Below are 13743 nucleotides of genomic sequence, written 5' to 3'. Positions count from 1 at the left end.
TTTGAAATTTAACGAAAAAGACTGAATACAAGCGAAACGCACATAGAGATTAAAATAAATTCGTTTGAAGATTTTGTATCATTTTACTGCTGATAATAATATTACTTCTGATACACAAGAAATTCGATAGAAAATTGAGATCTACGCCGTTCTCCCGCGTGTACAAACGATTAAAAACGCTCGAGTCATCTTATACACAGCTTTTGCATTTCTAAACAATTTCTTAGCGTGTAATATAATATCTGAACTTTTTACTCGGTATATGTACAGAGCACGAGTAATCGTGTGATGATTATGACATGGAGATGGGAGAAAAAAATAAAAGAGATGCTGCTTGTTACAAAAATCTTAGTATTAAAATATTCCAATAAAAACAATAAATAATAATGGTCAATAATACAACTAATAGAAGGTTCGGCAGTGTATGTAACAGCTATACTTTGCAGGTGCCTGCATCGTTTACGATATCTACGTGTTCTTTTTTTCGACGTATGTATAAGGGTACTTCGATATAAATAATCCGATTGTTTCTATACAACGTATGGTTTGATTAACTTTTTACACTATGAACGCACTTAAAAAGTGACAAGACGTTTCTTGCGTCTACGGGAATGCCATGATTAGTAATTAACTTTTGTTTTCGCAACTTTACATTTATAAAAAACGCGCTACTCGCAGACATGCTGTGAGTACTCGCAGCTTTTTTACTGTTAATTTTTTTCCTCGCGTTCTTTTCATTACGTTTTAATTCTTATCGGTTACGATGCACCAGTTGAAAAATGTTCAACGCTCGCAAAGATCGCTCGCTCTTTGGATATACATTTCGTCAGTTCCTTTTACACGTTTGTCTTTTTTTATTCTGTTCTATTCGAAACGATTGTTACAATTGTATTATCTGCTGTTGTCGCCATTACAAAACAAACAGCGATGAACACTTTGGTTAAGAGACTTTCCATCTGCCGGATGGAAGATGCTGTCGCTTACAAAATTCTAAAATGCTAATTTTACAACGAACACACAAGAGGCTCCGACAGTAACTAAATATTGACTGCCGTTTTTCTTTTTAACTTTATTTGTTTTATTCTCGATCCGCTAAACTACGATGAGACGCGTCTCGACGGAGCTATCGTTTTTATGTGTAATTGTTTGTTAATCTTTAGTCGCTTAAGTAAAAAGACTACAAGATTCAGTGAAAAAGATGTTTCGAGGTTTGCTTCACGCGTGTTGAACCTTAATTTCAATGGTATTCGAGAGCTGACATTTCAAGAGTGCGCAATCCTTATTTTGAAAAAGTCCAGTCTCCCCAGTCGAAGTATAAATTTTTTTTTAATTACATTATAGTATTTATCAATTTTATCTATCTTTTTGTCTGTTACGCACTTTTGCTATGTGACTCTTGATTTTATTGTATATACGACGGTGGGATATACATTGGCTTATAACATCAGACAAGCATTCGCGAATTATCCAATCAACCAGCCATCCCGTAATCCATATCTATACCGTTATAAACGTCAAAATTGAAAAATTCTCCTAATATCATATACGAACTATAATGCGACTCGCCTTTAAACTGACAATTGTACCTAGGGACAATAATCGAACCTGAGCGACACAATATAACTTTTCTATACCGACAATAATACAGCGATATTTCCATTTTGCGCTAAACAAAAACAACATTTTTTCCTTTATACAATAACTAAACAATAAAAATAAAAATAAAAAGAAATAGGATATTGGCGACCTGTTGTTTTGAAGAGACGCTTTTTGACGCTGATATACGGTTATGCCAACCGTATCGAAAATAAAAGTTTTAAGTATCTTAAAACTGTGTATGTCGGCTTTCGATGCAGCAATGAAAAAATGTAGTCGTCATCGGAAAAAAAGAAAGCCCGTGGCTCCACATTTTTTATTTTTTCCATGGAAGAATTCAGTACTGAATAATAAAGTACAGCAATAAAAGTTTGTCAAAAAATCTTTAACATTCATGCAATCTCAAAGATTTGCGTCATGCAAAATATTCAAAAATCAACAATACGAGAATACGCATCCCGCGTAAAAACGTAAACGAACAACGCAATTACAACTGTTTCCTTCGCCAGGGACCCCAAGATTCAGGCTTCCAAAAAAGTAAAAGCAATTGCAATGTAAAATTCATCCCGTGAACTCATCAAAAAGCGCCTCTCTGGTATCAAAGTTCCGACCCGTATCCGCGAAAAAAATGTAAAAAAGAGAAAAAAAATGGTCGACGAGCGAGTCATAGTTACTTTAGTCCAAGACTAAACTGCGCTATTTGTACAAAATGGGAGCATCCACGCGCTTCCCACAAATATCCTCCTCTGTCTCGAAGAAGAGCCCCCGTGTCTATCAAAGCCTAGTTATAAAAGAACGCTCGATCGGCGCGTTACGACTGTTCGTCGTTCGCGGGCGGCCATTGGTGATGATGGTGGTGTCCAGACTGATGATTCCAGTCCCAGTCCTTGCCTTTGGGTCGGAACTTAGAGCCCGCCGCAGCGGCAGCTGCAGCCGCAGAGGCGCCTGGATTCGGGGTCGGCCAGTCCCGGTGAAAGAACTTCTTCTTGAAGTGGTGCCTCTCAGGGTCAGCCTGGCGCTGATACTTGAGCGGCACCGACGATGACGACGACGACGAGCCCGACGCTTGGTGGCCGTGGGCACTATTCGTGCTAGCTGGTCGGGGACTACCCGGCGACGGCGTCCGCGGAGGTCCCAGAGCCTCGTCCGGTGACGGGACGATCGGAGGTGGTCCGAGGACTGTGCTGTCGGAGCCAAGTCCACTGTCTGGACTCGTGTTGACGCCTTCGGTGGAGCGACGCCGTTTGTCCAGTTCCGTCGAGGCGAACGCCACCAGGCGATCGAAGCCAGAGCTTATGCGGTCCTGCCAATCTGTCTCTGCGTCTGCAAGTTTTGGAAATTGACGGGGATATGGAGTTAGATCGTGTGTGATGGATTTTCTATTCTGTTCGAGTTGCTGGTGAGAAAGTTCGATTGAAAACTGGAGGATTTTGGGTGAGAATTGAAAGTACTTACTCATAACATTTACTGCCAGGAAAAGCAGGTTAGCAGTTTGTTAAAACACATATATATTTTTAATTATATTCAAGCGTTTGCGTACATAACGTTATTGGATTATAACACGTAAGATTTTTTTGTTAAACAAATATTGGCTTGTACCAACTTAAGTATTATATCAAAAAATCTAAGACGTTTTCAATGGAATTTTCTTACCAATTTTAGTGATATAAGTATGTTGTCGATGAATGAGAGCTCAAGTATGTTTAAACGATATTCTCACAAAAATAAGCCATTGTGGAAGATATATTAGAAACTTATGCGGGTGTATGCAGCTTGAGAAGGAGTGAAGTAGTAAAAGACTTGATAAACAAAATTGGTTCCATGTATAGGTACTTGAAACGCTGTAAGAGAAAATAAAGCAAACAAAAGAGAGCTCTGAATAAACAAACGAATAAAACTCATACGCTTGGTTGCCTACATATAAAGCAAAAGATAAACAATTGACGTACACGCACACTTTTTTGCCTTTGTCTTCTTTTCCTGCATTATGCAAAAGCTATATATTGCTTTACTCTGCATGCAAACATGCAACACGTCACACGTAGAATTTCAAAAGCAGCCCAAAATGTTGGCTTATTTTCATGAAAGTATCGAGGATACTGCACGATTTTCGACACGCGGTATTCGAAGAGAAAAATAAACAAGTATGCGTAGATAGAATGGACACTTTTAAAATTCGGAAAACAGTCTAGATTGCTTATTCATGCCACGAACATCATAAATTTCTACAAAATAATATAGGCTAACTACGTGAAAGTGAAGATGAGGAAGTAACACAGTAAAATAACAACAAAGACAAGAATAAGCGATAACTGATTGATATCAAAATGAAAAAAGTTGTCCACGTCCGGTCCAGATGTCGTTCGTCTTGCGGCGTACAATTCCTTTTTGAGCAATCTAAACAGATACGCAAATCCGCGCTTCTTCTCTGATGCGTCGTCTTTCGATATATATATATATATATAGGTACACGTCTGAGCTGAAAAGCCACTGCGACTAGGCGTTGTTATTTGTCTTCCATAAAACGAACGAATCCGTGAATGAGCGTTATTGTAGTTAAAATTAAATGATATGGGGGTGAGTCTCGAGTAACTGATTGCGCTCTTTTTGTTTTTAATAGTAAAAAAAAGAGAAATTTGAAAAACAAACCCGTGGCGGGTCAAACTCACCGACGACTAAGAAATCGACCCGAGGGCAGCCAAACACTTTTGTCTGTATATTCTCCGTCTGTTCTGTGCCCGTTCTCAATCTCTCTTTCTACATAAAACAAGCTGCACGGGGGACTTGCGATCGAGATTGAGTATTGTGACAGACAGAGCTAACCAACATACAGCTACAGTGCATCTAACAAATACACTAAATAACAACAAAAAATAAAAAATATAAATAAAGATTTAGAGTCCAGCTCCAGTAAGATCAAACAAAAGAAAAATACGGTTTAAAATAAGACATGAAAAAAAAAGAAAAAATAAAACCACAGAGAAAAACGACAGTAAAGTTTCGCATTGAGTGCATGACGTAACTCAAGATGCAGAGGTAGTTAAGTATAAAGCAAAAATAATTAAAATAATTATGAAGACAATAAGCATGAGTTCAGCGCCTTAAAAACTAAAAAGAATATTATCACTTTTTAAAAAGTTATTACTTAGCGAGTCAGTTACTTATAGGGCAGAGCAAAGATCGAGCCGCGAATTGAGTTGCTTTATTCTGAACGATTTGAAGTCCTCTTTTAATACGATTAACTTTTCATCGAATTCAACATCTTCCTTTTTACTTGTTATATAGAACTTTAATATGTTCATCATGCTTCAAAAACATGCACAATATATTGCAAACATAAATGCTCACATTTTACACTCTTATTTCAAATAAAAATGGAGAAATGGATACATATTTCTTTCAGCACAAAGCTCTTCGAATTCTCATAGCGCATACACACGCATACCACCATTTGTAATACAAATTATGTTAGCGTTGTTATAAACCCTTTTTACTTTGTAATTTTATGTTCCTCGTTATCCTCGACTCGAGTCGAAGCAGGTATTTGTGTTTTTGCGTTTGTAATATTTGTACCCGAGCGTATGTGTATATGTCTGTGCTTGTACACGTGTTTGTGTCTATGTACAAGTTTGTGTACTTACCATCGTCGCCGTGACGTTGCCGCGGATTCGTTATATGCGGCTCGTCGACGAGTGGCGTCGATGTGTTCGAGTGGGGCTCGATGAGCGGACTTAGGGGTGCACCACTCGTGCTTACGGTCGACACGATTGCCTCCGTTTTCACAGACATTGCAGGTTGACTCTGAGGTGTCACGGCGTTCGCGCTGTTACCACTTGGGTGACTGCCATTCGAATAGCGGGGATAGGGCTGGTACCTACTATTAAGCAAAATAATGTATTAGAATGCTATAGAGAATGTTATTAAAGAACAAGAGAATCGGCAATTATTGTAATACCTTCTACTGCTTGCGGGAGAATGCTCAGTTTTGCTTGCGCTATTGCTACTTTGGTTGTTAAGCATTCTGGCATGTAGAGTAGCAGCTAGACCTTCCAACGGTGGGTCGCCGTTGGTCGGTGCATGCTGCGAAGATTGCACTGCTGATGTGGTTGTATGAGATTGGCTAATGGACGTCGAAGGATTGTCAGCAAAGTATGACTCGTGATAAGGCTTGATGTCTGCTCGTGGCAGTTGAACCGGAGTGTACCTAATATAAAATAGAAAGGTTCAGTATTCGGATATCTCTGTGTAAGTCGAGTATTTTTCATTTATAACGTCTACAATCATCCCCGCACTCACCTCTGGGTCTGGCTCTGCTGCGGAGGATACAAAACGGACGACCGCGAAGACTGACTTGAGGGCGTAGGTGTCGTTGGTGCTGACGGTGTAGGTGCATAGCTTGCCACATGTGCCAGTGTCGCCAAGCCCGTTTCGCCCTCGGCGCTGGCAGGTCGGCTAATAGGCGAATAAGCGTTGTCGGGTCTACCCATCACGCTCATGTCCACCGCTGCATTGATGATGGTCTGATTTGAGATCTCCAGGGTCCGCTCGATCTCGCCACTCACGAGGTCACCTATCGTCCGCGTGCCCAGAAGTCCACCGTTACCATTGCTACCAGGTCCCGGGCCATTTCCACTCGTACTGGGTGGATGCATCCTCGTACTGCTCTCAGCTCGGCTCGTTTGTTGCTGTTGCTGCTGCTGCTGTAGATGCTGGTGGGAATGGTGGTGTTGTGAATGGTGGACCTTGCTCTCAGTAACGACGGAGTTGGAAGGACCGGGTTGTTGCTGTTGCTGCTGCTGCTGCTCAGAGGAACCGGGTTGATGCGGCGTTGTTAAACGTTCCTGAGAGAGATGTCGACGCAGAGCCATCTTAGCGGGCGATACCTTTGAAGCAAATGTGAGCTTTGACTTTTTTTAGACATTCTCAAAGTAACGGCTAAGAGCTTTCATGCGACATACAAGTTTTGTGTATGCAGACACGTGAGGCGATTTACTTTTAACTCAGTGAAAATTCGCTTGCTTCTTGTCCATTACTTTGAAAATAAAATCAACTTTTTACGGCAGTCCGAAGATTTTTTTCTCGACAAAGAAATAATAATCATAGCTAAGCAGGTACAGTTTAGACTTCTTAATTCACTTGCTTATTACATTCACATGCTGATTTTATTTTTAAGTATATTAACGATTGCATTTTACAAATTAAAATACATTGACAGAATAAAGTGAAAAAGAAGAAAACCACAAGATAATAAAGAATGAAATTAAATATTGAAGTTTTAGCAATCTTTCATTCGGACTACCCCTTAAGTTGCCATCAAAGCGATCAACATTCTCTAAAGGAGTATTCTAAAAGTACTTACCTGTGTATAATCTGGTGCATTGACGCTTTGAGGTACAGCATGACGCTTCCGCTCAGGTTCCCCGGGCACCATACCACCTTGCATCTGCATTTGCTGCTGAAGGTGTTGCTGGTGTTGCTGTTGTTGTTGCTGTTTGCATCTATTTTGCTGATCTTCGTTCAGATAGCTCGTGATGATGCTTTTCAATCTCTCTTCGAAGTTGGGCACCCGAGGAGGTTCCTGCGGACCTCGATTTGCAGAATCGCGGGTTGCAGGCTGTGTTGGTACAGCTGCAGGCGTAGTTCCAAAGCTGAGAGTAGCCTGAGGCAGCCTAGTTCTCGTGGCACCAGCCGTTACTGTTGGCACACTCGTCCTACTCGGTAAACGGCCGGCTTCTATCTGTCGCCCGGTCTCTAAAATCTTCTGTGCAAGTAGCTCAGGGTTCTTTTCCTGAATTTTTCCAACGTCCGGGACGTCTGGCCATTCCTGCGATCGAGAGCGACTTTCTCTGCTCTTGCGTGAGCCACTACTCTTGCTAACATGAGATGGATGCAACGAATGCTGCTGCTGTTGTTGATGCTGCTGGTGCTGCTGCTGTTGCTGCTGCTGTTGCTGCTGCTGTTGCTGTTGCTGCTGTTGCTGCTGGATCTGATGTTGCAGATGTTTGCTCTCTCTATGTTGCTGCTGGTTTGTAGACTGTTTCTCAATATTCGACCTCTCTATCACGTTTAGCTCTTGTTCTAACTTGTTCGCCTGTAATATTAACGAAGGCTTAGTTTTCAACTAGTTAACGCAATGCAAAAGCTAAAAAGAAATCTAAATCATACCTGAGAATGCAACCGTTTACGATGCGCAAGCGTGGCCGATATATCTTTCAAGATACACTCCTTGGTTAGCGGCTGCGTCGGTGGAGGTCCGCTACTCGTTCCTGGGTGACTGAACTTTTCTTGCAGCTCTTGGTATCGTAATGTTGCTAATCTATTTTGTTCAGTCTCTATCGTTGACACCTGAGCCTGCAATTTGCTCGCTTTGGCCTGCAGTTGCTTATGTCGAAGAACGATCTCCTTGGCCTTGGCAAGAAGGTCGCCGGGCGACGTTGCGTTAATGCCTAACTCGGTCATCCTTGCCTTTAACAGAGCAACGCTGTCGTCGATCAAGACCTTGATTTGCTTCTCCAATTGGGCAGCCCTCGACTGCAGCTTGGAGTTCCTATCTTTTTCCTTTGCTATGTCTGCATTTACTGAAGCTCTAAATGTCGGACTTTTCATCGAATCCAACATCGCCATAAATTGATCCCTAAAAATTAAGTATTTCGTTTATCGTGCGAATCGGAGTAAAATTCGTACGCGTGACAAAATCGGCTTATTGCAATATAAAACCTTACCTATATAAATCTAAAAGTATCTGCAAAGCGTAAGGAGTATCAGCTGGTGCCGCTGGAATGCTCAACTCCTCGTGTACCAGCGCGCTGTTATTCTGGAGTGTGAGCGATAGCGACGTCAGCTGTTGATCTACAGTGCCTGGTGCCGGCGGTGGTTTCTTGCCGATCGCTTGAGGAGAGGTGCTGAGCAGTGTCTGACTGTGCAGCAAGTCCAAGCCGGTGATGTTAATGGCTTTCTTAGGCTTCGTTTTCTTTATGCCTCGACCACGCTGCCGACCTCTGGTCGATGGTCGTGCTGTGGTACCACCAGCTGCTGCTTTTCTGCTCAGTTTCCGGCGCATCTTTGGTTGCCGTCGCGTCTTCACCGAGTGTTCCTCATCGCCGTCTGATTCACTGTTCGTATTCTGCTGATCCGAGTTATTTGGACTGTTGTCTAGCTGGCGAGAAAGATCTCTCTTCGCACGCTCGCCTCGCTCTTCACCTCGTCTCGAAACCCTACTATTATTGCTGGCAGTGTTGTTTATCACAGAATCTGAATTGTCATCCAGAGCGCCCTGCTTGTTGTTCTTCAATCGATTGAAGTACCGCTCGAGCTTTGTCCGGTCGATGACGTGCAAATAGTAAGATACCGGCTTACCGGTCCACGAGACTGAACCCTTTAGTGGTGACATCTCCGAGACGTGCATTATCGTGCCAATATCTAGTTAGACGTTAAATGTTATGCACAGGAGAATAGATAGACCAATGAAAATACATGCAAAAAGATTCTTACCACTAAGATTTCTGTCCGTTATCCTGAAATTTAAGGGACAGAAAGACTTTGACGACACAATACGAGCACCATCTCTTAAATCAGCAAAACGTTCTTTTAGCTGATGATCTACCGTAGGCCCGAATGCAAAATTGTTGACGAATACTATGGTGGCCCCTGTAATACTTTCTCTATGTTCATCAGCGAGAAAATCGCCTTTGATTAATCGGTATTCTCCGCAACGCTTTCCGTACCAATTGAGCCACTTCCGAAAATTAACTTCCATGCTCTGCAATAGACACGAAAGTTAGAGGTGCTGATAACGATGAAAGAATGATTAAAATTTATTTTGTATTTCTCTTTTTTCTCGTTTATCATTACCTCTGCATATTTCGAGGGGACATCAGCTCTTTCAACTCCAATGCAGATTTTACAGAAAGTAGCAGCAGCCATTTGAAGAACTACCTGACCAACTCCAGAACCTAAGTCTACGAATACATCGTCTTCTGTCACATCAACTTGATCTATCATCTGACAAACTAATTCGTAACTGGTTTCTCCATAAACTTCAGGTGAAAAGGGTTCATATTGATTTAGTTTGTCAGGTTCAACAACAGCCTGATTGTAGGTCTGCTGCAGTATGTGTCGCAGCAAACCTCTACTCGGCCTCTTGTTTAGTCTCTGGGATGGTAAACTCGTACCCTTCTCCTGCATTAATGAAAGATCATGCTAGTAAAATTGATTACTTAGTTTTGATAATTTATTGCTGAAACAATAATGCTCACCAATTGTACTAAACTATCGATAGCCCTATTGAACCTGTCACACAGATTCTTCATGCTTTCATAATCACGTGTGTCATAATTGCAGAGAATGTTGTTCTCCAGAGGCAGTTTAAGGTCAGGTAGGTCTTCACAAACCCACCTCATTGTTTCCACTACATCTATAGCCCCATCGTGCCGATCCTTGAAAACATGAAGATAATCATTTATTTTTAGCGAACAATCAAGTTCAATTAAACTAGTGTCAAGTGTGCTAATCTGTGTTTAATATGCTTTCGAGTTCATCAGCTGATCCCTACGTGCTCTATCTAGCCGAGTTTGTTTTCTATCCTATGGCTTCCAAATTTCCCGCTCAAGTACGATAAATATCTAGTAAAACGTTTCGTCAGCTTTTCCCACGCGTCATGATTCCCTATACGATAAATCTTCTCGAATTTCGATGCAACGAGAAGAAACGAACATTGTAAAAGAAAAATAAAGATCCTGCTCCAAAACAAAAATTCCGGAGCAGACCGCAAGCAGTACAAGAAGCAAAAAGAGAAAACTTCATCTTGCTCTCTTGCCGCGGCCGCCGCGCAGCAAGCAGCGCTCGGAACAGCGCGTGCAGTGGTGCTTCAAAGAGCGCGAAGCGAAGAGCGCGAGAGTCTACCTAGCAGCAACGAGAGAAAAAAGAAACGAGGTTACTACAAGCCGCGGCGAAGAGCAGAAGCGCCCAGCTAGCCACGAGTGCACGGCCCGCGCGCGCGCTCTATACCTATATATACGTATACGCCACACATACACCCTCAGCTGTCTTGAGCACCGCCGCCATCGGAGTATATACTTGTACACGTATATAGAGGACTAGGCTCGCGGTATAACGCCGTGCGTGGCCTTCGACTGGAGAACCGAGCTATGTGTGCTGACTCGACGCGTGGGTATATACGTATACACCGCCGCGATAGCCGTTTCGTTCGATTCTTATGTATAGCTACATAACGCAGAGAGAGAGAGAGAGAGATATACACGAGTGGCTGGCCTTTTTCCGCGCACCCACTGCTACCGACCGAGCGACCGACTGTGCTTCCCTTTAAAGGGACAGCCTATGCATGGCGCACTCTCTGCGCAGTGTGTATTAGGACTGTTTTGCGCTCGGTTGTTTTTGCGAGCAGGCCGATGTAAAAAAATGACGAATCCGTTCGTCGGACTTCGCTACTGGCTAATTATGTAATTTATCCGCTGGATCGCGACTCCCTCCCCCACTCTTGGCTCGGATTCCACGCGTGTTTACAAACTGCATGCTGCAGCCGAATTCCGAGGCGACGATAATTCACGACGTGTTCCGCGTGTCTTCGTATGCTAACGAGCTCGCGCGCGAACGCGATATTTTAGAAAAGTCAACCTAACCTACTAGCATAGGCTGCACAGTGTGTGGCGAGGCGCGCGCGAATCGTGTTTACCAAAACAATCCCTCGCCCCCGCAATAAATCCGAGACTCGTGCGTTCAGCCCACCCCCCAAAGTAAGAGTTTGCATTCTATGCAGTATTATTATACGAGGGTTCGTATAGACTCACGTTTCCAGAGCCGGAGGTGAGCGGCCACTGGTAGACGATGGGGTCGGCCCCCGCCGGGGAGTGGAGTCTCAGCTCCATGGCTGCTCGCTGCGACAGCAGGTCTGGTGGTGCGCCCGCGGCGCAACTTGCTCCGCCTCGCCACTTCGCCGACGAACACGCTCGCCTCGGCTGCTGTTCCAGTGCTGCGGCCGCACTGCTCTTCACGCAGTCGACGACGACGACGGTGACGACTCTCGAGCCCGTGACGTAATCGGCCACTAGACTGCGCTCTAGGTACTACCCACCACTACTCCTCGCTGCTGCACGCGGTCAGCCGAGGATACACGCGCGCACGCACACACACACACACACACACAGAGTCTCTCGCCGAGACCGTGCACACGGCTCGCTGTGCACTGCAGGCAGACGGTGTTACGTAGCTGGATACGAGGACGAGGAGTCACTCTAGGATAGTGGCTTAGCGGGGCCCTCGGGCCCGCGCCTTCTTCTCGGAGGCACTTTCGCGCGCATCAAGAGCGGTCCTCTTCCCTCTCGCGCTCTCTCTCTCTCTCTCTCTCTTTCTTCTCTTCCCTCTATTCTATAACTAGTATCTAGATATTATTCGTGTGTATGCGAGAGCGCTGCGGAGCGGCCGTGGGGTATATCTGTATCTGCGCCGTGCTGCTGTCTCGCTCGCGGTATAGCAGCAGCTCCACCGCCGCGCGCGGCCGAACAACCGAGTGAGAGCGAGCGAGACGGAGATAGCCGAGAGATAAATAGATATGGACGACCTCTTCTCCGCGCTATGTATACTACACTGGCATGCACTGCTTCTTCGTTCCTCCGCTAGCCTGCAAGCAGCTCCTCTCTCACGTGCTGTGCGCTCTCACTTCCGTGCGAAAAACTGCATCTTATCCGCTGCAGCTCGTCGGAGCTCTTTCTATATTCCGCACTGCAGCGCGCGAACGGTAGCACACTCGCGTGTATATATATATATATATATATATATATATACACACACACACACACAGCCAGCCAGCAGCAGCAGCAGCAGCACTTCTTTCCAATGCGCGCGGGGACGCTCGGCTCTTCTTCCGACCCGACCCGACGACGAAGACGACGCGCTTCACTCGCGCGCGCGCGTCTTTCGCTGCCCGGAGACGACGCGCTCTGCTCTTCTCTGCGCCGCACTGGTGCTGTGTGTACACACGGCTGTAGGTATACGCGAGTCGTTCTACACCACGACGACGTCGACGACGACGCGCTGCGCTGCTGACGGCTCGCCTCGTCTCTCTCTCTCTCTCCCTCGCGGTGGCAGCAGCACCGTACAGCGCACGGCCGAGAGAAAAACACACGGGCGGAAGGCGCGCGCGCGCACGACTGCTCTGCTGCCTATACTCGCGGTCTCTGTCCGTGTGTATGTGCGAGGAGGGCGAGGGAGGGAGGGGGGGGGGGGTGACGACATCAAAACATGGCGTCACGCTGGATCTTCCGAACTATTGCCGTCTCTCTCGCGCCCCGCAGTGACTACCCATAATGCCGTCTCTCTCTCGCACTGGGCTGCCCGCTGCTCGGTGTATAGTCGCGTTAGTGGCCGTGTAGTAGGCGCTCGCTTGTGTGGGTTTATTGTAGGCCTGCTGCTGCTGCTGCTGCTGCTGCTGCTGCTGGATAGAGTGCGTATATACCTGCGCTCATGGCGACGTTGCCGGATCTAACGCTACGTGTAGGGCTTATTCGAGATATTTTCCCCGTCTCTCTCGCACTCGTTGCGCGGATGGGTATCGTCTGAGCGATAGGCGGGTATACGAGTCACACGTGTGTACCGGGCTTTCTGCTGTGTTTGTTTTGCTTTCGAAGGGCTCGGATGACTAGAGCTCGATGAATGATTTTGGAGCAGTGATTCATTAACAGTGCTGGAATAACGATTTTGACTTTGGGCGGGCAAGTTACGAGGTGTTTTATGCATTTCAGGATTTTCGGGGCCGTTACCTGTACCGATGCAATTTCGGGTTTATAAGCTGGATTATATACCTGCTCGACAGTCTCGGCGGCGTAAAATAATAATTTGCGGCAATAAATGCTCGACTTATCGATTATCAGATTTTCATACGACTGTAAAAGCCGATCGTCGTGTATCAATAACAATGCGGAAACGATCGGACACTTCGATAACAAAAGCACGTTCCAATCACATCAACGAATCCTTGAAAACACTAGAGAATCGAAAAATCTTCTCCGCATTTCGCATAATAATTTGGGCCAGACGCATGTTTCTGCCGCGCGTTTCCGATCTGCAGCGACTGCGCTCGCACCCTCATTAACATTTTTAACCCCTCTACTATATATGCAGGCATTCGCGTAT

At 45.0% G+C, this 13743-nt stretch overlaps 1 protein-coding gene across 5 annotated transcripts; it reads right to left on the bottom strand.

Annotated features, from left to right (window-relative positions):
- Positions 1-63: 63 nt before the first annotated feature.
- On the bottom strand, positions 64-12785 carry LOC100116648 (histone-lysine N-methyltransferase, H3 lysine-79 specific). 5 transcript variants are annotated; one of them, XR_004227573.2, is made up of 12 exons: positions 11403-12785; positions 9852-10031; positions 9448-9774; positions 9088-9355; positions 8319-9015; positions 7762-8230; positions 6956-7687; positions 5893-6497; positions 5552-5800; positions 5238-5473; positions 4266-4452; positions 2783-2919 (listed from the first exon to the last, which is right to left on the bottom strand). XR_004227573.2 is itself a non-coding variant. In XM_008213034.4 (11 exons), the coding sequence occupies exons 1-11, from the start codon at positions 11478-11480 to the stop codon at positions 2408-2410; spliced, it is 4353 nt and encodes a 1450-aa protein (XP_008211256.1). In that variant the 5' UTR covers positions 11481-12785; the 3' UTR covers positions 64-2407. The 5 variants fall into 5 exon arrangements, 4 of the variants coding, with proteins under 4 accessions (XP_008211256.1, XP_001601090.2, XP_003427479.1 ...); XM_008213034.4 differs by lacking the exon at positions 4266-4452 and having other exon boundaries at positions 64-2919; XM_001601040.6 differs by lacking the exon at positions 4266-4452 and having other exon boundaries at positions 64-2919; positions 5893-6479.
- Positions 12786-13743: the final 958 nt, after the last annotated feature.

The sequence above is a fragment of the Nasonia vitripennis genome, chromosome 4, assembly GCF_009193385.2.
Source record: "Nasonia vitripennis strain AsymCx chromosome 4, Nvit_psr_1.1, whole genome shotgun sequence".
Classification (NCBI taxonomy): Eukaryota; Metazoa; Arthropoda; class Insecta; order Hymenoptera; family Pteromalidae; genus Nasonia; species Nasonia vitripennis.
This window is presented reverse-complemented; position numbering and strand designations above follow the sequence as displayed.